The sequence below is a fragment of the Cnephaeus nilssonii genome, assembly GCF_951640355.1.
Source record: "Cnephaeus nilssonii genome assembly, chromosome: 17".
Lineage (NCBI taxonomy): Eukaryota > Metazoa > Chordata > Mammalia > Chiroptera > Vespertilionidae > Cnephaeus > Cnephaeus nilssonii.
The window spans coordinates 25,808,368-25,830,161 of NC_137088.1; the positions used below are offsets into that span (position 1 = coordinate 25,808,368).

Here is a 21,794-nt window from a genome sequence, read left to right on the forward strand (position 1 = left end):
GGAGTACATGGAAAGGTGAAAATGCAAAGTCCTACTGTGGATATGAGAACTTTTCTCTTTTTTTTCTTTTTTTTCTTTTTTTTCTTTTAAGGAAATCAGTGTTCAGTTTCTCAACTTCCCTATGTATTCTTTGCTGAAATTATCTTCTGGGAAAACCTGTGATGGAAAGACCTATTCTCCACTCCCACCTTCCCTTCCCTTCCCTTTCATAATTACACTTCCCCTTCACCCATTCTGAAATTTTAACCACCACAGTGCCTTGCTCCAGGCACTGTGGTGGTGAAGATTCAGAATGTAAAAACTCTACAGGAACAATTCTAAGTGAAAATGATTCACTAGGAAACAAATCCTTTTGCAAGTCAGGTAGTTGCCAATTTTTGCTTTAAAAAATTGTAAGAGGTGCTGATGTCAGATGGTAGGTGGTTAAAAATGTATTTTGATAATAGACCATTATATGATTTTAAAAAAATATACATTTTATTATTTTTTTTTACAGAGAGGAAGGGAGAGGTATAGAGAGTTAGAAACATCAATGAGAGAGAAACATCGATCAGCTGCCTCCTGTATACCCCCTACTGGGGATGTGCCCACAACCAAGGTACATGCCCTTGAGCGGAATTGAACCTGGGACCCTTCAGTCTGCAGGCTGATGCTCTCTATCCACTGAGCCAAACCGGTTAGGGCGATTTTTGATATATAACTTAGAATTGAATAGTACTTCTAGTAAAACTCTTTCCATTACCACATACTTATTTTTAAGAACAAGTTTCCTTAGCATTCACATTAATAAAACAAAATTTGGATTAAAATTGACGCTAGATTTTCCCATTCTAGTAATAATAGTAATGGTATTCATCTTCAGATTAGTAAACTAATGAAAAAAAACCCCAATCTGTTCCATAAAGAGTTTTTATAGGCAATACTTAGATATTAAAATTTGTAATATATTGATGTTCTTTTGATGAATTGTGCACTCATAATGATTATAGTAAAAACTCAACTAGAAGATGTTTTTAAATATTTAGAATATTTTCATCACAGGAAATTTTAAAATTTATATTCATATATTTATGATAGAAATGTATGATATAGGGATCAAGAAAAGAATTTCAAAACAAAATTTGGGGTACATTATGATGAATTCTGTGGAGGAAGGGAATGGAAATATGAGTTTACGAGAAAGTAAGAACAAGATTCTCAACTCAAAATGGAAAGCTTGTTCATGCATTTTTAAAATGGATGATGGTGGGTATCAAATAGCTATGGCATTTAGATTCTCCTGGACACATTCACAAAGTTACATAAGAATTTTATTTTAAATGTCCATATTTATAATACACTAGAACTTTCATTCTTTGTCGCTATTTAAACTCATTATGGAAAACATTAGATTTCATTGTAAATATGTGTGAAGGTGATGTATTTTTATAAAATTCTTTTTTTAGGGGTATACAAGCCAATTTTTTAAAGGTCATTGGTCCAAAGTTACCTTTATATTTGACACACTAGTTCTTTTCCCTGCTGTGTATGGTTTATTTTTTTAAAAATAAATTGAGTATTAAAGATAATAGCCTCTATTATTTATTGAGTATTTATAACAGGCAGAACCTGTGCTAGCTGCTTTATTTATTTATTCTTTTTGCTAACTGAATTTATTTTTTAAAATCTCATTTTCTAATTAGAGTTGACATTTGACATTATTTTATATTAGTTTCAGGTGTACTGCATAGTGGTTAGACAATTGTATAACTTACAGTCCCCATGATAATTCAAGTACTCACCTAGCACCATAAACAGTTATTTCAATATTATTGACTATATTCCCTATGCAGAACTTCACATCTCTGTGCTAGCTAATGACTTAATATCTAATCCTTACAACTGCTCTGCAAGGGAAGTTAGATAAATCTTTAATTTGCAATCAAGGAAACCAAGGCCTGGGGAATGTCAACCTAAGGAGAACAGAGGAGGCAGAGCTGGGGTCTGAGCCCAGGTCCACCTGTCACCAGGACCCAATGCTCTTCCTATCACTTCTGTTGACTACCCTTCCCAGGAAGCTTGGTCTGGTCTAATGACTCAGAATAACAAGAGTAAGTTCATCCACGTTCTAAAAGCAACAAAGGACCGAATTAGCAGAATTCACCATCCCCAGGAGGCCCCCCTTGACCACCTACCCACAGAAGCAAGAGCTAACCCTGCCCTCCTCATGCAGTCCCCATTCTTACACGGGACAGAGCTGCTCTGGCCACGCTGGGCTAGGATTTATTTACATGCCTTTCTCTCCCATGAGATTGTGAACCACTTGGGGGGAAACTGGTCTTCTATTAATTTCTGTCTGTCTTTATGGCCCCACCTGAGGTGCCTGCACCTAGAAGGTCCTGCACTGGCTCTTAGCCATTTCAGTGGACCCATCTCTCCTGACCGAACTCTGGGTCTCAACTCTGGATACCCATTAGAATGAAAACTCCTGATTCCCCAGGATGCACACCTGCCTAACTAAATCAGAGTCTCTGGGGTGGAGCGAAGGCATCAGCATATTTTAAAACTTCCCGAGTGGTCCCAGCATGCGGCCACGGTGAGAAGCACTGACTGGTGTTGGTAGGATGGAAAGGTATCACTGTGGTCGTAATCCGCCTTCTGACTTTTACGCCTGTCCTCCACACTCAAAACCCGCTCAGATCAGCTTTTAGTTCTAACCTTGCCTCCTCGTACTGCACCCAGCACATCGTGGAAGAAACCTGCTGCCTCGATTTCTGATGTCCTTGTCTCATTCTGGGGCGGCCACATCTATAGAATGGCAGTCTATACTTCCAAGCAATGCATTCAGTGTCTATACTCTCTTGATGGCACATAGACCAGCCTTCTTAATAGAAAATATTGCAGGGGTCAAAGGCACATCTCAATGGGTTTAAGGAGTGGATATCATCTTGGCCTGGAGCAGTTGGAGGAGACCAAGTTGTTGACAGGAACTGGGCAAGTGCTACAACCAACTGGGAATATATGAGCTGTGCATGTGTGCATGCATGTGCGTGTGCACACACGTGTGAATGTGTGTCTGTGCATATGTGTACATGTTCCTGTGTACAGCTGCGTGCATGTGCATGCGTGCGCCTGTGTGCATGTGCATGCGTGCGCCTGTGCGCTTGTGTTTGTGGAGTCACCTAGGAGAGAATGAGTGGTGGTGTCTTCCAGGGGCGCAGACACAGAACAGGCTGGCAGGATTGCCTTCTGGGTTTGAGGACCAGATTTCTGGAAGGAGCTGTCCCTCAAGGCCACCCCGAGAAGAGCCTTCACAATCTCTGGAGCTGTTCTACTTCACGGATCACCTCGTAAGGACCTGTTAGCAATGACTGTACAAGACAGAAAGAAACCCCTTGGCTGTCAGAGGCTGGCAGGAATTTCTAAGGCTCCTGGGGATTAAAAACCTCTGTGTCGCTGCAGGAGGGGGAACAGTGCCTTCTGTCAGTTTTTGTGCAAGTGTTTCTTTTTGAGCATCAACCCCACTGACTTTGATGTGAGGAAAAAAATAATTCCAAAGCCCAGACTTGAAATTCCCTGACTCTGCCTGTCTACTGCCTATCCACCCACACAAAGGAGAAACTGCGGGCACTTGTCAGTTTTCAAGGGAGCAGCTTGCTTTACACAGTCTGCTAGGGAGTCTTTGCAAAGAGTGCCCAGGCTTTTCAATCCTCCTTTTCTTCCTTAGGTGTTCGTTCATTTTTATGCCGAGCTGACACATACATATGCATATATATGTGATCCACTAAGTCGAAGAAAGCCGATTTTCTTGGCCAGTTGGGGCCCATAACTTAAGTATTATCCTATTAAGGTGTTAAAGAGAATCACGATTTTTCACATAACCCCTAAGGTGTCATATCTTATTTTTGTTCTGATTCTGTTATTTTGAAGGAATGCAAAATGCTCCCCAGACTTTGTCTGGCTCACGTGATAAAGGGATAACAGCTCTAAAAGATGTGAGGGTCACTCCAATTAGAGTCTCCACATCTGGCCTGCAAGGCGATCAAGGAAACAGAGAGGTTTAGCATCTTGTTCCAGATCACCCAGCAAGACTGCCAGGGGCCACAGTGAGGGTGCTGGCCGGCAGCATCTTATTTTTAGACAACCCACCAACCTCCTCTTTGGAATTCATTTTTATACAACCTCTCCCCTGCCGAGTCCGAGTCAGCTCTGTTATTAAGCACCTGTTGTTTGAAACATGTATCAAATGCATTTACCTATTTTATTTCTTTTATAAGCATTTCAAGAATTTAAAAGTTATTAAGATTCCTGAAGATATTTCTTCCCTTTCTCCTTATCTTTTATGTACATACTAGAGGCCCGGTGCACGGATTCGTGTACTGGGGGGGTCCCTCGGCCTGGCCTGTGGGGATCAGTGGATCTCTGTGCCACCACAGCCCGGCCTTACCCTCCAGCTCTTTGGGCTCCAGCCCACTGTCCACATCAATCCCGCACAGCACAAAGTAGTGTGTGAAGAGGCAGGTGGCCGGGAGGAGCCTGAGCCCAGGCCAGGCCCCGCTGCGCCTGCCACCACCACAGCTCCGGCGCGTAGCGGGAGTGTCTGTGGAAGAGGCTTGCCCGCCACAGCTGCGCTCACCAGCAGTAAGCCCGAAGTATGGCTCCCTTCTGTCAACTGAGAGATGCTTCCTGCACTGACCACCTGGGGGCAGCTCCTGCATTGAGCGTCTGCCCCCTGGTGGTCAGTGTGTGTCATAGCTACCAGCCGTCACCCGGTCGCTTGGGCTTTTATATATATAGATTATTATCCTAGATTATTTGTGTATGTTGAGAGAAAGTGACAAAGAGAGACAGAAAGAAGGGTGAGAATTACTGTTTTGGTGTGCTGAGTATGTTTAGGGAGTTCCCGACAGTGGAGATGCAATTTCTCAGCTGTCTTTCGTCTTTTTTTTTTTTTTTTTTTTTGTAGAAATCTCCATATGCTATGAACCTCTTTAGGGATCCTCCCTGTATTTGGGCCTAAGGAAATCAGAGCTGAAATTCAAGTTATCTTCACACTCCCTATCTCAAGATTAAATATAAAAAGTATCACTGCAGTAAGGTCACGTAAATGCTGTTGCCCTCTGTTCTAGATGTTTAGGAGGGGAAGTGTCAGCAAGAGCCCACATATTTAAAGCTCTTTCTTTTTATTTAAAAAAAATTGATTTCAGAGACAGGAAGGGGGAGAGAGAGATAGAAACATCAATGATGAGAGGGAATCATGCTCCCTACTGAGGATGGAGCCTGCAACCTGGGCATGCGTCCTGACTGGGAATTGAGTGCCACTGAACAACACTGGCTGGGCTGTTTAAAGCTCTTTGATTTTATTGGACTGTCCATTCATTCCCAAACTCCCCTCACGCCCATCTGCGTTACTGGCAATGATCGTGTGGAATCCAGAGACTCGCCTGCAGGAAGGACACTGGTGGGGCCTGTCCCATTACCTGTCCTATTGGTTTTTGACTTGTGCCATTTTCTACGGTACCTGCACTCATAGTTTTTTTAAAATATGGTTATCATTAATTATGAGACTAGACAGAACAGAAATCATGCTACCCCCTAAATTTTCTCTGAAATTGGAGGATAGAATTGCTTTCATTATTTTCCTGGCTTAAAACATCAGTCATTTAGTTGCTGCTCATTATTAAATAGGTTTGTTTTATAATCACGATGGGGAGTCACCTGGGATTTACCCAAACTTATATTTACATTGGTTCTACTTCAAAAAGCCTTCTTGAACAAACACATGGACAACTTCATCTCAACCTGAAAATACCGGAAATGCAGAATAAATGCAATTTAATGTTATTTATGTAAATAACTTCTTATAGGGAATTATCTTAGTGGGAAAGGTCAGTATTTACCATCAAATAAAAATAAATATAATATTCATCTGATCTCAGAATAATGTTTCCTACAACACTTGATGGGCACATATAAGCGTATGTGGGCAGACACATACCCTCTGCTAAAGTTACCGATATCTTTAGAGGTCAGTGAAATACAGTGATTGTGAGCTTAAGCTATGGAGTGAGATAAATCTGGGTTCAAGTCCTGCCTCTGTCTGTGGGACAGTGCACAGGCGACTCAATCTCCTTGAACAATTTCCCTTTTCTGTTAGGTAATACCTACTACATAGCAGCTAATATGAGGACTAGATGCAATAATGTCCAATAAACGGGTGCTTTTCAAGCTTGAAAGTGCACTCAAATCACCTGGCTATCTTGCTAAAATGCAGATCCTGAATTAGTAGACCTGAAATGGGGTTTGAGCATCTAAGCTCCAAGGTGAGTTAGTTCACCGGCCAAACTCTGAGGAGCAAGGCACGTATTAGAACTTTGGGAAACCAACATTGCTGTCCAGTGGTTTTGCAAACCAATGAAAGAAATGTGAGAAAAATAATATTTTTTCAATAACTAAGGTGAACATGGCACGGACTTAGTTTCTCTAAGTTTGGGGCAAGGTTTTATTCTGTCCCTACATGAGTCTCTGTGTGATGAGTTGCTAGATTTAATTTTCATTCTTCTGCCAAGGATCAGCCAGGGGTCCTCAGAACCCACAGAGAGATGACAAGGCCGGAGCCGACCAAAAGTCTTGTACCTGTCATAGTCCTGGCAAATCTCCCCTACAGCCACCAAGGCCTTCAGGTACTCGTTGGGCTGGTAAGGGTGGATGTAGTGCAGGGAACAGCTGTTCCTGGGGTCCCCGTTGGAGGCAGTGAAGTCTATAGCTACCTGGAAGAGAAAACAGGAGAATGGGTTGATTTAAAGTGAATGCACATCAGAGGAATTGTGATCAGCTACAGAGGGTCATGGCCTGTTATGGGGAAAAAAAGTAGCATGTTACATACCTTGTCAATAAGAGTTAGAGAAAAAAATTAACTAGCTTAAAAACTAGTGCTGAGGCCATTTCTGTAGTATTCAGTCCCCTAACCCCAATGTTCTCTTGTCTCCCTTTCCAAAACTGAACTTGAGATTGACATATAGGTCAGAAAGACCAGCTGCGGCTGATCCCGGTCACCAGGCAGCAAGGGCAGACTATCCTAATTCCCTAAGGAAAGACTTCTATGCTCTCTGGTAGGGCAATGCCATCTCTGAGCCATAATTAAAATCCCTTGGAACCAAATTCTGTGTGAAAGATGCGGTTTCTCTAAGGAAGCCATTGTCATATTTTCATGAATGGCCCATTGCCGAGAGATGTGCTGAAGTGGTTGTAATAAATATTCTACAAGACGCAACTCTGTGTAAGGCATCCAGCTTTAATTCCCATTCATGGAAGAACTGCTGCCTACAACAGAGAAGATGCCTGAATGTCAGGGCATTGTGAGTGGGAAATGGAGAAGGGAAGTCTGTCTTGCCGCCAAGTAGTCAATATCCTTGGACTTCTTAATTTTTTCTGACCACCAACATCAGCATCATTTAAATAAAAATGGACTCACCCAATACTTTATAGCAAGAATTAAAATGCAAATCCTTGAGGGTGCGGAACTGCGAGGGAACATTGCTTTTGATTTCCAACATCATCACTGTTTAATAAATGTGAACCCAGCAAACACCTTTCTAAACAATTGGGGTCTGGACAGGGAGGGAGGGATTAAACTGAAAAGTTATAGCGGAAGAGAGAAATGCTCATTTAGGTCTTCCCTTTTTCTTCAGCGTTCAGCAGAATTGACTCACTGGCTTACTAATGACAGGAAGGCTCTGCTTTCTCTTACGATCTTGTGGGCAGGAAATGTTATTTGTCTATTTGGCAAAATTCCACTAGAGAAAATCACTGGAATATCCCCCTGGATTTATTAAGGTAAGAAATTATTTCTGGGAGGACAGAGAAAACGTGCTCTCTGCTCTATTTATTCAGCTTATAAGAGTAAAGTTGACAGGGAAAAAAGTGTCCCCCATGTTTTATATTGTAACCTTGCAACAGAACCAAAGTAACTGAAAGAGATCAAGCTAACTATAATTTACTTACAACCTCTTTTTTCTTTTATAAAGTTATTTTGTTCACCACTGATTTTACCCCCCTTTTCCTCTCACCCCTCCATAGGATTATGTTGAATATAGATTTAAGCAGGATTCCAATTCTATTGGCAGAATACCCAGATGTTTTCAGCAGGGGAGTACCAACTGATAAGGTGCTAGTACTACCAGTGTTTCATAAGGAAAGGTCATGTGAAGAAAAATGCAACAGTCCTTTCATGCTCCCTATCGGTGCCCTTACTACAGCTAACAGAAGGAAGAGTAGGGGGTAACCTTTGTTAAACCCCTACTCTGTGCTAGACACAACGCTAACTGCTCTACAGGCACTGTTACTTCATTTTCATAAAGACTCTGGGAGGTAGAGCTTGTTATTCCTTTTAGTTGATGAAGATCCTGATGCCCAAAGGTGATAAAGGTCACACAGGTCACAGAGGATGGAGCTGGTTTGAACTCAAGTCTATATGGCTCCAAAGACTCTGTTCCTCCTTTACACCACTATACACCTAGAGGACATGGAGGTCTGTAACCAACATCCTGAGATGTCTCTTGGGTATGTTTTCTTCTTTCCAGGAATGGAGGGGATTTGGCCTGGAGGTAGGGAGACTAGCTAGCAGGTAACTACAGTTATTTAGGGGAAAAGAATGGCCTTGAATGAACATGTCTTTGTATTCAAAGCAGTTATAAAAGGGCAATTGAAGTGTGTGTGTGTGTGTGTGTGTGTGTGTGTGTGCACTTGCAAAAAGGTGGTCAAATGTTACTGAGGATGACTGGAGGTGACCTAAAAGGACCAGTAAAACCCAGTATCTTATGAGATAAGATTTCAACCAGAAGGTGAAAGCCAATCCACTTGGGGGAAAATAAAAAGAGAAAGACAACAAGTGATTTTCCTTTTAATCAAGGACTGATGGCAGGCTAGTTGTGGCTATGTATGTGTGGCGGCGGGGGGAGGGGGGTTAAGTTGGGGGTGGGGGGGGTACATGTTTCTGTGAACAAGAAGGAGGTGAAAACACTCCAGAACCCACCCACAGAAACCCAACCAGACGAAGGTCCAAATATAGGCAGATAATTCCTGGAAGACTCCAAGAGGCACACTCAAGAAGTGCTTGAGAGACAGTGTTTGAAAAAAATCATATACCTGGAGGTCTCCTGGGTTTACTAAGCTCAAACACACAGGGCCACCATTCTCAGCCTTTTTGTCCTGATGAGACACACGTAAGCCATAATGGCACCTCGCAGGTGTGTACACAGTGCTGGGAAGGCCAGGTGTAAAGCCACCTCCTTCTCTCCCACTGAATAAAACACTTTATAACTCTAGAGGATTGTGAAGAATGTGAGAATTTTGTTATGGAGATAACCTTGATTCTGCTCCAATTTACCTAAAACGCAAATTATTGCAGGTGTGGAGACTTTATGAATAACAAGTATCTATGGGCCACCTCTCTCCTTATTGTGATGATGCCCTTCACTCCTCTACCTGTGCTTCTCCATGCTGCACTTGACCACGGCCCCATGTGCTGAGTGGCCCACCTGACTGAGTGGCAAGGCCACTCTGTGATGGCAGAGACATGCTGGTGTCTTGATATAAAACCAGAGAATAAAATCAGATGATATAAAGACCAGAGTGGGAAACCTCCATAAAAAATGACAATGCAAGAGATGTAATTGTTCCTCTCTTCTCCCCAGGTATGGGCAAGACCATCCAAACATGTGGGCAACAAGTGTCAGCATCTGAGCCCAGGGACATCACCTGAATGAGTATGCTGTGGTATTGGGAGAATGTCTAGATGGACATACATAGATTTTGGCAATAATATATGAAACACACACACACACACACACACACACACACACACACACACACACACGCACACACACAATATGGGGCTGGAAGTAGGGTCAAGCAAGAGGGGTGACTAGGATATAACTTGGGAAGGCACTCATTCTCAGCTAAGTCTACATGTGCATAACCTTGAGAGTGAGTGCATCCTTAAATGTTGCATCCTCAGTGCCTCTTTTGCCTCACCCTTGTCTGGCCCTGCTATGTCATTTCATTTCTATCAACTCTATCCTCATGCTTGGAATCATGCCCTTATGGGTAACAAACCAGGGCGGGGCATAAATGATAGTGAGAAGGGGACTGTGATTGAAGAGGTGGCTTTCTACCAAGAATTCTCTGTGCTCTTTAGAGTTAGCATTAGTGAAAAGAGAACAGAGTGAAAGGTGAGGTTTATATTAAAAAGCAACAGGGAGACCGTGAAAGATGAAATGATGTTAAGAAGTAAAAGCAAGCAAATGACTGAAGAATGCCAGGATAGAAAGTGAATAGGATTTGGTGACTGATTAAATGTGGAATTGGATGCCAGGTAGGGAAAGGGAGCAGCCAGATTTCCTTGGGGATGGAGGCGTTGACATCTTGAGGATAGTGGAACACCTGAAGATCAGTGTTAGAAGGTTGGTACTGGGCTGTCTGTACTTGGTGGTGCTGTCCAGACATATAACATACCTGATGGGAATTTTATTCCTTTACTGCAGGCAGGCCTCTGGGGTTTCCACTTTTCCCCTGGGGATGGCCCCCGTGTCTGACAGCCACAGAGGCTCCTCCAGCTCAGGAGATTCTGATAAAGCTTTGGGGAATGGGCATAAACTTACACACTACCTGATGAATAAAGAAATAAACTAGTGGTCCTTACTACCTACCCCATTCTGTAGTTCCCATTGCTCCTAACAACAATATTTTATCATTTGACTAGATAGCAATGGACATTTTTAAGTACTTGGCAGCTAAAGATTTTCCCCCCCACAAGTGATGATTTCTAAAGCCTCCCGGTGGAGTGGGAGATAAGGTATCTATCTCCAGGAGGTGGCTTTCTACCAAGAATTCTCTGTGCTCCTCAGAGTCAGCATTAGTGAAAAGAGAACAGAGTGAACGGTGAGGTTTATTTTAAAAAGCAACAGGGAGACCGTGAAAGATGGGATGGCGTTGAGAAATCAAAGCAAGCAAATGACTGAAGAATGCCAGTTTGAGGAGGTGGCTACTGATGCCCGGTGCCCCGAATGGAGTGAATTTGCAGAGCACCACATTGTCATTTTCTTTCTTTTTTTAAAAAAATATATTTTATTGATGTTTTTACAGAGAGGAAGGGAGAGGGATAGAGAGTTAGAAACATCAATGAGAGAGAAACATCGATCAGCTGCCTCCTGCACACCCCCTACTGGGGATGTACCCGCAACCAAGGTATATGCCCTTGACTGGAATCGAACCTGGGACCTTTCAGTCCGCAGGCCGACGCTCTATCCACTGAGCCAAACCGGTTATGGCCACATTGTCATTTTCTGATGGGAAACATTTATTGACAAAAGCCTATGGTTGCTGGTATGCTCTCCAATCTTCTCAGTGGGCAGCCCGAGAACAGGTACCCACCCATGACTCTCCCCTTCTGCCCAGGAAGGCTCCCTCCGCCCCCCGTTTCCCTCTCTCTCATGAGTAAGCAGAGCTGCGGAGCAGCTTGGCAAACCTGGTAGAGTAGAATGCAAAATGCTCCCTCTGTGGTACCAAGCCCCCAGCACCTGGAGCTGCTTTCCAGAAAAGAATGATGACACTTAGTCTTTGGATTTTAAAAAATTTCTTAATGTAATGAGCCTATTCCTTGGATCCCCTCCCTGTCTGTAAAAAATGGGCCATTTGGGACCTCCCCCCACCCCCCCACCCCCCGCCGCCCCAAATGTTTTCTAAGGGAAACTGTGGTGAAGCAACCTCAGCAGTTGCCTAATCTCTCTGCAGTCAACCACGCAGTCAACCTTTGCAATGACACCTGCTGGGGTAGCTTTTTTCAAATTTTACTCGTACACAATTTGGACTTATGCTGTTAAGTTTGAACCATTTCTTAAATGATAGGTTAAATTCTTGTGCTTTTCCATTTCCTCCAAACTCCATAGCGGGCAAAGAAATAGGAACCTAGACGAGATGGAAAAGACCCCTGAGGTTATTTCCTGGAAATTGCCAAGCATTCCCCTCCCTCTTCAATCCAGGGCTCATTCTTATTTCTCAGAGGTCTACACCAGAGCCCGTCAGTGTTTCATTTGGGATATAACATAAAGATTTAAAACTTAAACTGGGACAGAGGATGCCCTAAATGTGTCAGGGTTAGAAAAGATTTCCCAAGAGAACCTTTAACAGGTGATCTTTTTTTAGGGTTCAAGGTTAATCAAAGAGAAGCCATACTTAGCTTATAATATTACATCACACTACATTATTAAAATTCAGACTATAAAATAAGAGATAAAAAAGAAAGCAATACCATCTTTAATTTCTAAAATCTACAAATAAAGAAAATGGTCATTTGAGAATAATAAGAAAAAAAACAGATTTTTTTTTTGGGGGGGGTCACATGAACCACTTGAAAATCTGATGCAAAATCTATATGCTCTCACTGGAAAATGCAGACACCCAATTCTGCACACAATTCTGGAAGGTAAAGGGCACTCCTGAGGACAATGCTTGTCACCCAAAGATTCCACTAGCCTAGTAAGTCATATTTCCTTTTTCCTTTCTAGTTATTGTCTATACAGAGACAAATGTTTTACACATTTTACATAATTGTAATCATAGGGTGGCTCTGCTTTATATTCTTTTTTTTCTCACTTAGCCCAATGTCATAAACATGTTCCCATGTTATTCCCAATCATTATAATTTTCATTTAAAATGGCCTTGCCATAGTCCACTTAAAGGAGGTACCTTGATTTACATAGCCATTATCTTACTGTTGGACATACAGGTTGCTTACAACTTGTTTCTGTGAGAATCTGCTTTACAATGAACATTTTCCTGCATCTGGAAAAGCAATATCTTTCAAAGGAAACATGTAATTCTTTTACCATTTTCTTTCCAAATACCTTCTGGTGTCTGTCTCTTCTGAGCTGTCTATGAATTTGTATTTTGTGTGCGAAATTCTAGTATCTAGTTTTATTTTTAGCGGCTGTGCCATGTGCCAAACATATTGAACTCAATCTCTCTCCCTGTAGCCTCTGTTTCACCTGCGCCCACCTTCTCTACGCCTGTGAGGAGACAGTTGCCCTTGAGTTCTTATAACTCGAGGATTCACAGGAGAAACAAGGATTGTCCTCAAGGGCGCCCTTGACCTCCCAAAATAGTGTGCAAAACTGAGTGTGTGCATTTTCCAGTGAGATGATATAGATCTTGTATCAGATTCCTAAGTGGTCCAGGTGACCAAAAAAAGAATAAGAATTGTTGACTAGGGCTGTTTTTTAGCATCATATGTCTCCTTTTCTCCACTGGGCCTTGTCCTCTGCTACGGTCAGATTCTAGCCTAAAACCTCCCCTCTTAATCCTCAAGGTGCCATCCTCCTTTCCCACTCTTGCCTTCCCTTTACTGTCATCTGTGTTGAATGAAAGGGTGTATTCTGCTGTGTTTACTTCCTTCCCTTCTGAGTACACCCTAACTCCTAGGTCTCCCCTGTCTCATTCTGCTGAAATTGCTCTTTCAAAGATGATATGTACCTACTCATCACACAAGCCAGTCGTTGGTTTTTATTCTTCACAGATTTCTCTTTAGGTTATGGGATTAGCATCTTTGATTTTGTAACTCCTTTCTCCTGATCATTTGAGTTAGTGCTTCCTCCTCGGCCTTTTCCTCCGGCATCTCTTTTCTTACTGCTTGCTCTTCTTTCCCTGGCTACCAAATGCAGGTCTTCTATAATTTTCGGTCATGAGCCTCTTTGCTTTCTGTAGTCTTCTTTTTGGCCATCTCATCCAGACCCATATAATGTGCCGCTTCCACCTCTCTCCTGAAACCTAGGCCGTATTTATAAAGTGCTATATCTACATATTGAGTTCAATATATTTGACACATGGCACAGCAGCTAAAAATAAAAGGTACTGCCAACCTGTTCAGAGACAGATTCATCATCTTGCCCAGCAGCTCCTCTGGGGTTCCCTATTTCCACAAGTAGGACCACCATGCTTGGTCAGTCAGGTATAGAAGACTGGACTCATCATTCTCTGTTGCTTTTCTCTTAGTATTGCTCACTTAAAAGGGAGAGTTTCATGAAAAGACAATTCAAAGAGGTTAAGGGAGACTCTCATTAAATTTAGCCTCTCATTACCTGTCCCCAGGACTGTTGCAATGGGCTGAAGCTCTTCTTGCTCCATCTTTCAAAGCCCCTTCACCACTATCGGTGCCTTTCACCAAACACTCCCAGATTTATTTCCCTCAAGCATGTGGCTGATTGCTTCAATGTCCATCTCAAGAGTCTCTTGAATATTTCCTTATCCAGCAAATTACCTTAAAGCCTTTCAGGTTCTTACTTCAAACCCCTTCCCCAACACTCCCTTAAATATAGCCTGCTCATTCATAGTAAGATTGCAATATTATTGGAATACTGATGCATAAACATTTAAGTTCATAGGGGCGCTTTTTAAAGATAAAACCTAATATCATATTTATTCATCTGATTTCTTCTTTTCCCTAAGCCTTATCTCTTCTTGACGAGTTTGGGTTCAATCCATTATTATTCAACAAAAGTATTTTGAGCACCTAATATACCTCAGCCGGGCACCAAAAGGAAAGGTGAGGGTTGAACCAGAAACACCAGGCATCTGTGGAAGGTGCAAAGGCTTTCCCCTTGCCCCCGTTTGTAATGTGCGTTGGTGAGAGTCTTGATGGGAAACAAATGGCCCACTCAAAAGGGAGAGTTTCATGAAAAGACAATTCCAAGAGGTTAAGGGAGACTGACTAGAAAGAGTAGGGAGAAGCCGTTACTAGAACTTAGTAACAGTACTACCTGCAGGACAGGGCACCGGACAGAAACTGTGACCTTCTGTAGAGGACATGGTCATTGCCAAACCACAGCCTGGCAGACAGAGATCTGGGTGCCTCAACTTCTCTCCCCTGTCATTCTTTGATCTCTGATTGGTTCTTCCCATTGGTCAGAGCCAACCAAAACCCATGAGCAGGAGAGCTTGGCTAGTGCATCCAAAGAGGAAGACCTCCTGAGGCACAGGGGAGAGGTGAAGGGGCAAAAATGGAGGAAACATCTGGAACTTTATTTCACTGCTGGCTCCTGAAGGTCTCCAGGGAGACAGAAAGTTCATCTGCTGGGCTTAATTCATTTCTGTGCCAATGATAATTTCTGACTGCAACAAAACATCTCCCCGCCCCACCCCCCCAGCCCCGCTCTGCCTTCTTATTTCTCATCCCTCTCCACTTTCTTTTTATGTTGCCAGATGGTTTCAACAAAATTACTGGACAGATAATAAATGCTTATAGACCAAATTAATAAGACATGCTAATTTTTATTAATAGTTTGCATTACAGATAATAAATGTATTTTATATTAGATTGTACTGCTTGAGCAATAAGAAATTAATGAGAAAGCTGACTTAAGTTTGGAAGAAAGTGACATTGAAGTGACTGGTATGTGCTCTTTAGTAGAAAGCTCAAAACGGAATGCCTAGAAACCTTCTTCTGAGGCCCTGGCGTGAACATCTACGGGGGGAAGGGTTTTGTGGCAGACAATGATGATGGTCTGTCCCCTTCTCAGCATTTATCTGTACATTCTCCTCTTTTCATTCCTTGCTCCAGACTCACTCAGTTGACATGGGAGGGTCTGAGAGGCTGGAACTGGGGGTGGTGGTGATGAGACCCATTAAGGTGGTACCTCCCAGTTGGGGAGGGTCAGCAAAATAAGAGGGGAGATCAAAGCTGAGAGGGCAATCCTTCTGTGTCAGGAAGGCTATACTGACCTCTCTAAGTTAGGATATTTCTTGGGAACTCTGTGGGGTTAAAATTCTGGTTTTTTATGGGGGCCGATTCTTTGCAGCACAACTCCAAGGGCAAAGCAAGGTCCTGAAGGTTGAACAAAGTGTTGTTCAAGAGCATGGGATCTATAGAATCTAAAACAAACCCGAGTCAATAGATCTTTCCCTTGAAAACCTATAAATAGTTTCCTGAAATCACTCCTTTGCCCAAGATCTTGGGACACTATTTCCAGCAGCTCTCCTTTATGACATTGCCGGCTTTTCTACTGCATTTGTATACAATCAGGGTGACAAAGAACCCAGAGGACAGCTAGAGCTAGATGTATGTGCCACAACCAACATGTTTGCTATCTTCTGTATGTGCCAGTGTGCATGTAGGAGGGCGGGGTGGGTGTGTCTTTAAAGAACCTTACACCTGAAAGAAATGACCAAATTCTATAATTAACTGCTGTAACTATTCAGTGGTAAATGAACAATACCCCAAGTTTAGGCAGGACATAAGTAGACCCACCTGAGTTTACAGCAGAGGACAAGTCTTAAGCTAGGGAGAGACTGACCTATCAAAAGACCCCTTTATCATCCCTTTTGGACTTTCCCTTTTAGTGCTTTGAGGACCACTATCCATGGCAGGCGTCCTCAAACTACGGCCCGCGGGCCACATGTGGGTGTTTTTGCCGTTTTGTTTTTTTACTTCAAAAGAAGATATGTGCAGTATGCATAGGAATTTGTTCATAGTTTTTTTTTAACTATAGTCCAGTCTGAGGGACAGTGAACTGGCCACCTGTTTAAAAAGTTTGAGGACCCCTGATCCATGGTCACCAGAATACACTGGTCCTATCTACTGTCTTGGGCTCAAACCTGGACAAAAAATTAAACCCATTTTTCTTGCCTTCCTCACGTTTAGGGAGCTAAACAGGGTTATACTTCATGAGTACACTTCTGTAATCTATCCACATGGCACAGATTGTACTTGTCTTATTTACATCCATGTTGCTTTCCCATAGGTTTTAGCAAAGCTATCTCTAGCCATCTGGGGAATCTCTTTCTGGAGGGCACATCTGCCCAAACCTAGGAACAAGTTTTCCCAGAGCAGATTGACTCACAAATTTGGCCTACCTGGGAACTTTAAAAACACCCAGCCCACCCACCAAAATGCATATTATGGAGTGTGTAAATCCCATGGGTGTATAGAGTTCATGTAAGAGATGATCATCAATCCACCCACTGAATCTATATACTCACTGTATTTGTCAACTTTAAGGCCTGGTTCTCCAATCTTTTGGAATTCACCCTTTTATTGCCAGATGAACCATTTGGATGGCTTACTCCTGGCACTAACCGTTGGACATGACATTGGTGTTTGTGTTTTGGCCACATGAATGCAACAAAGATGCCCACCCTCGTTCACTGGGACTCACTAGCCCGGTTTACTTCCTTCCCATCCTTCTCACTAGGAGATGGGGTCTGGCACTGTGCCTACTACCTAATGCCTCACGTAGTTACTGAAAGAATGGAAAGCATTAGGATGGTTCCCCAAACCACCTGTGGTGGAGCAACATGAATTTCCTGACACGACGCTGAAAACTATAGTCACTGGGAAAAACAGAAGTATGCACTTATTTTTAAAACATGTGACCACACCAGGTTTCAGCAATGAGACTTGAACAAAGCTGACCTAGTGCTTTAATAGACTTCTGTCTCCTCGTGCCCCAAACCCAGCTCCCTGAATAAGAATGAACAAGGACACAACTTACTGTAAACTGGATTTGGCAGCCACCCATGATGTAGTCCAAGAAGGAATGCATCTTGTGGATCTGCATAGGAGGAGGAAAAGAAACCCTCTTAGTAATAATAGCATGATCTGTGTCCTTACAGACCTGAGGTATAAACCTTGAGGTTAGGCTGCTAAACTAGAGGAAAGAGAAGAGAGAGGTATCTGTGGGAAATGATGAGTCATTTGACTCGGTTTCATTAAGGAAGAGAGAGAGGAAAGAAAAAAGAGAGAGAAAGCAATGCTGAATTCGGATAAGCCTGTCAGGGATGAAAATAGCCAGCCTTTGCTCCCCTCCCTTATGGTTTAGGTGTGATTTTAATCAGCCTCTGTCTCTAGGAGTTAGCTAAATCTAGGAGGGGCAATCCCTCCCAGGGTCTACAAGGCCCCTAGATGTCAAAGCATCATAAAATGAAAAAATAAAATACATGATTAAAACAATGACTTGTGAATGATCTCATTTGAAAGTGGAAATCTCAATATTGTGATAAGAGTAAATAGGATTTATTATAGTTACTGTTGTATAGGAAGTACTCAACCAGTGGCAGAATTATTTTTAGCTGCAACTTAAGGGGTTTACTTATTAGCACATAGAATTTTCTGTGAAGTTAGAGACCCTCTGGGAGGAACTTCTAGGTCCTTCCATCTTTTCCCATTGTCTTGTTTTCCTGGAACTTTCCCAGCAAGAGTGAGGTACCACATATATTAGTAAAACACTGACCTCTGTGATAGACACATGGTAGGTACTTTGGAAAGGTTGGGTGCCCCTTTGGGGAGCTCCCTCTGATGCTGCCCTGGGAAGAGAAGAGCCTTGACTTGTGATCAAGACTCTCCTAACTTTGGGGACAGGACTATCCTTGTGGAGGGAATGGTGGCATTGGGCTTCCATAGCTCCAAGACCACCTATGCATACATTTCTCATTGTATGTCCATTAACACATTGATTTTCTGATTTTTACTTTAAAAAAAGATCACATCTCCTTGACACTCTCTCCCTCTAACTACACAACCTGAACTCTTTTTTCCAGACACCTTAACTTTATACTCCTGAAAGACAAGCTATATACATACCTTGCATTGATTCAAAATCACAATGCCTGAGTTCTTATAATTCTTCTTCTTGGCTTTGTACTTGGGGTTGATGCACTCCCACTGCACCTGCAACAAGAAGAGTCACAGCATGGTTTCCTGTTCAGGAAGAAGTGGAATCATTTGATGAGGTCAAGCCCCCAGGTGCTGCTGCAGATGAAACTGAGGCCTGACAAATGGTTTCCAAGTGATAACCCTAGCATCTAGGGGAAACATAAGAAGAGTGGTTGAGAGGAAGACTCTAATATCAGACTGCCTGATTTGTATCCTTGCTCCTCCACTTTCCAGCCGTGTGACCTTTGGCAAATTACAGTTGACCCTTAAACAATGCAAAGGTTGTTAGAAAATTGGTGTATGACTTTGGACTCCCCCAAAACTTAACTACCCTTGGAATCCACAGGGGATTGGTTCCAGGATCCCTGCAATAACAAAATCTGTGGATGCTCAGGTTCCCTCTATCAAATGGTGTAAATCAATGCATACAGCCAGCCCTCCACATCCATGGACTCCCAACCAGGGACTGAAAACAGTACAGAAAAGATTCACATATAAGTGGACTCGTGCAATTCAAACCCTTGTTGTTCAAGGGTCAACTGTACTTGATTCCTCTATGCCTTGGATAGCTCCACTGTAAAATGTAGCTTATAATTGTATCTATTTGATAGGCTCATTGTGTGAATTGAATAATTAATCTATGTAATATAGTATTAGGACAGTGCCTGATACTTATAAATGCTTACTATTAATAGGGTCCAATCAAGCATCTGAGTAAAGAAGAGATCTGAACACACACAGTTGAGTAACCCAAGTGCTGAGTCTTAGTGCCTGGGAAATGACTTAAAAGGTAGAAAAACTGAGGAATGTTGAAAACCGGCTACAGGAAATTAGTGGGGATAATGATGAATTTACAGAGAACTTCACTGAGAACTAAAATAATAGATTAATACATGTCACAACAGTGGCACACTAGATCTCCAAAGAGAGATCTTTGAAGGACAGGATCAGAGCTGCAGGAATGTCTGGGGACTGAGGAGGTAGCTAAGGGGATACCTAGGGGAACAGATCTCATGGGACAAAGTGAATTGCAAGTCAAACACCCAAGGGTCATTGAATGATCCTGCCCACAATCGTATGGGAGCTGGATCCTTGGATTTCCACGCAGGAGACAATTTTCACTCTCTGACAAGTGCCTGAGAATGAAGCGATCTCGGAGGCAAGTTGTGAGTAGGGGAGAGTGATACAGCTTTGGTCCACAGCGATCCATTCCTTTCAGTGTACATGCATTTGTGTAGTTTCTTCCCACAATGATGCTGAGCTTAGTCAGGTGACTTGTTTGACCAATGGGACATTAGCAAAAGTGATAGCAGCAGAGGACGAAAAAGTGCCTGTACATTGGGGCTTGGTGTTGAGAAGTTTTCCCCACCACATAAAAAGCTTAGGGTGGTCTCTTGGTAAATTAAAATGTGGAAAAATTCCAGCTGCTGGGGCCAAATGCGTAAGTGAATTCAGTTGGCATCATGTGTAGCAGAGAGGAGCTATTCCAATTGAGCTCAGCCTAAATTGCCAATCCAGAGACTCATTAGTAAACAATGATTTTTTTTTTTTTCAGCCAGTTTTGGTATAATTTGTTTCTCAGATACAGACAACTGATATGGTAATTTCTCACCTTTGGGGAAGTTCCAGTTGAGAATGGGCAACCACATCAGGGTTTGGAAGAGAGAAATGTACTGGTTAAGACGCCTCTAAAACTCCTTCTTTTAAGGAAAAGAAGACTAATGCACGGAAAGGAGTCAAGAATCAGACCTGACTCTGAAATCAGGAGATCACCAGTCCTATTTTTTATTTTTTAAAAAATATTTTTATTGATTTCAGAGAGAGGAAAGGTGAGGGAAAGAGAGATAGAAACATCAATGATGGGAGAGAATAATCAATCAGCCATCTCCCAGATGCCCCCCAACTGGGGATCAAGCCCACAACCCGGGCATGTGCGCAGACCAGGAAATGAACCATGACTTCCTGGTTTATGTTTATGGGTTGACGCTCAACCTCTGCCCCCCCCCCCCCCCCCCCCCGGCCGGGTGAAGATAACATTTAGAAGAAAATCCCAAACTCCTTTTTTTCTGAGCTCTCAGAATCGACTTTTCCTGGCCTCTGCCTCTCTCTTTAACCACATTTCATGCATGGATCCGCACCCTCTCTGCTCCAGGTACACTGGGCTCTTTCCAGATCCTTAACCACATCACACTCTTTCCTAACTCAATCCTTTGCATGCTATTCCCTCTGCCTGAGATGCTTCTCCTTGCTTGTTACATGGCTGACTTCTTTTCATCTTTAAAGGCCCTCAACTTAAATATCACTTTTTCTGATTATCTCCTTCTATGCCCCACCTTTATAACTAAACTGGTTCATGTTTTTCATATCATTTATCATGAGTTATAACAACATTTTATTGTTTTATTTACTTGATTTGTGTTTCCAGTTTATTCTGACGCACAGTCATGTCACACCCAGAGCCTGGCATAGTGCCTGGCACATAGTAGGTACTCCTCAATAACTCTTAGTAGAATCAAATAAGGAAACAGTTCCCACAGTGCAAATGTGTCAAAACAGGGGCAGGGTGGTTGAACTAAAATCTTCCAGGTATCTCAGTGACAGAAAAATACAGTAGCATATGGTCCATTTCCTCAGTGAGACAAATATTTATATCTGTTTCTTTGAATGCATTGGACTTTGGTGTTCTTCAAATGTGACATATGCTAGAATTTTACTTTTAATACCCTCTTAGGAGCCTCAAGATGAAATGGTTCTCTTATTTACTTATTTATTTAATATATTTTTATTGATTTCAGAGAGGACGGGAGAGGGAGAGAGAGAGAGAGATAGAAACATCAATGATGAGAATCATTAATCGGTTGCCTCCTGCTCGCCCCTTACGGGGGATCAAGCCCACAACCCAGGCATGTGCCCTTGACCAGAATCGAACCCAAGACCCTCTATCCACTGAGCCAAACCAGCTAGGGCAAGTTCTCATATTTGTTAATTTGGATATTTTTATTTGTAGAGAACAAGGCAAAATTTTGTAAAGGTCTTTAGAGATCTAGCTGGCAATATCAATAACTGTCATTGATTCATTAGCTCAATAGGGCTTGGTCCAGTACATTCAAT

General features: G+C 42.5%; 2 protein-coding genes across 2 annotated transcripts in view; one reads left to right on the forward strand and one right to left on the reverse strand.

The window, feature by feature from the left end:
* Window positions 1-21,794, forward strand: part of NEK11 (NIMA related kinase 11) — a 385,217-nt gene that overhangs the window by 330,876 nt on the left and 32,547 nt on the right. The window lies entirely within an intron of this gene.
* The window catches only part of CPNE4 (copine 4), a gene marked incomplete at both ends in the record, with an annotated part of 366,239 nt that overhangs the window by 20,150 nt on the left and 324,295 nt on the right, over window positions 1-21,794 (reverse strand). Inside the window, 3 exons of the mRNA XM_079795664.1 lie at window positions 6,616-6,749; window positions 17,524-17,583; window positions 18,612-18,698. Coding sequence (XP_079651790.1) covers window positions 6,616-6,749; window positions 17,524-17,583; window positions 18,612-18,698 — 281 coding nt within the window. The remainder of the gene's footprint in view (window positions 1-6,615; window positions 6,750-17,523; window positions 17,584-18,611; window positions 18,699-21,794) is intronic.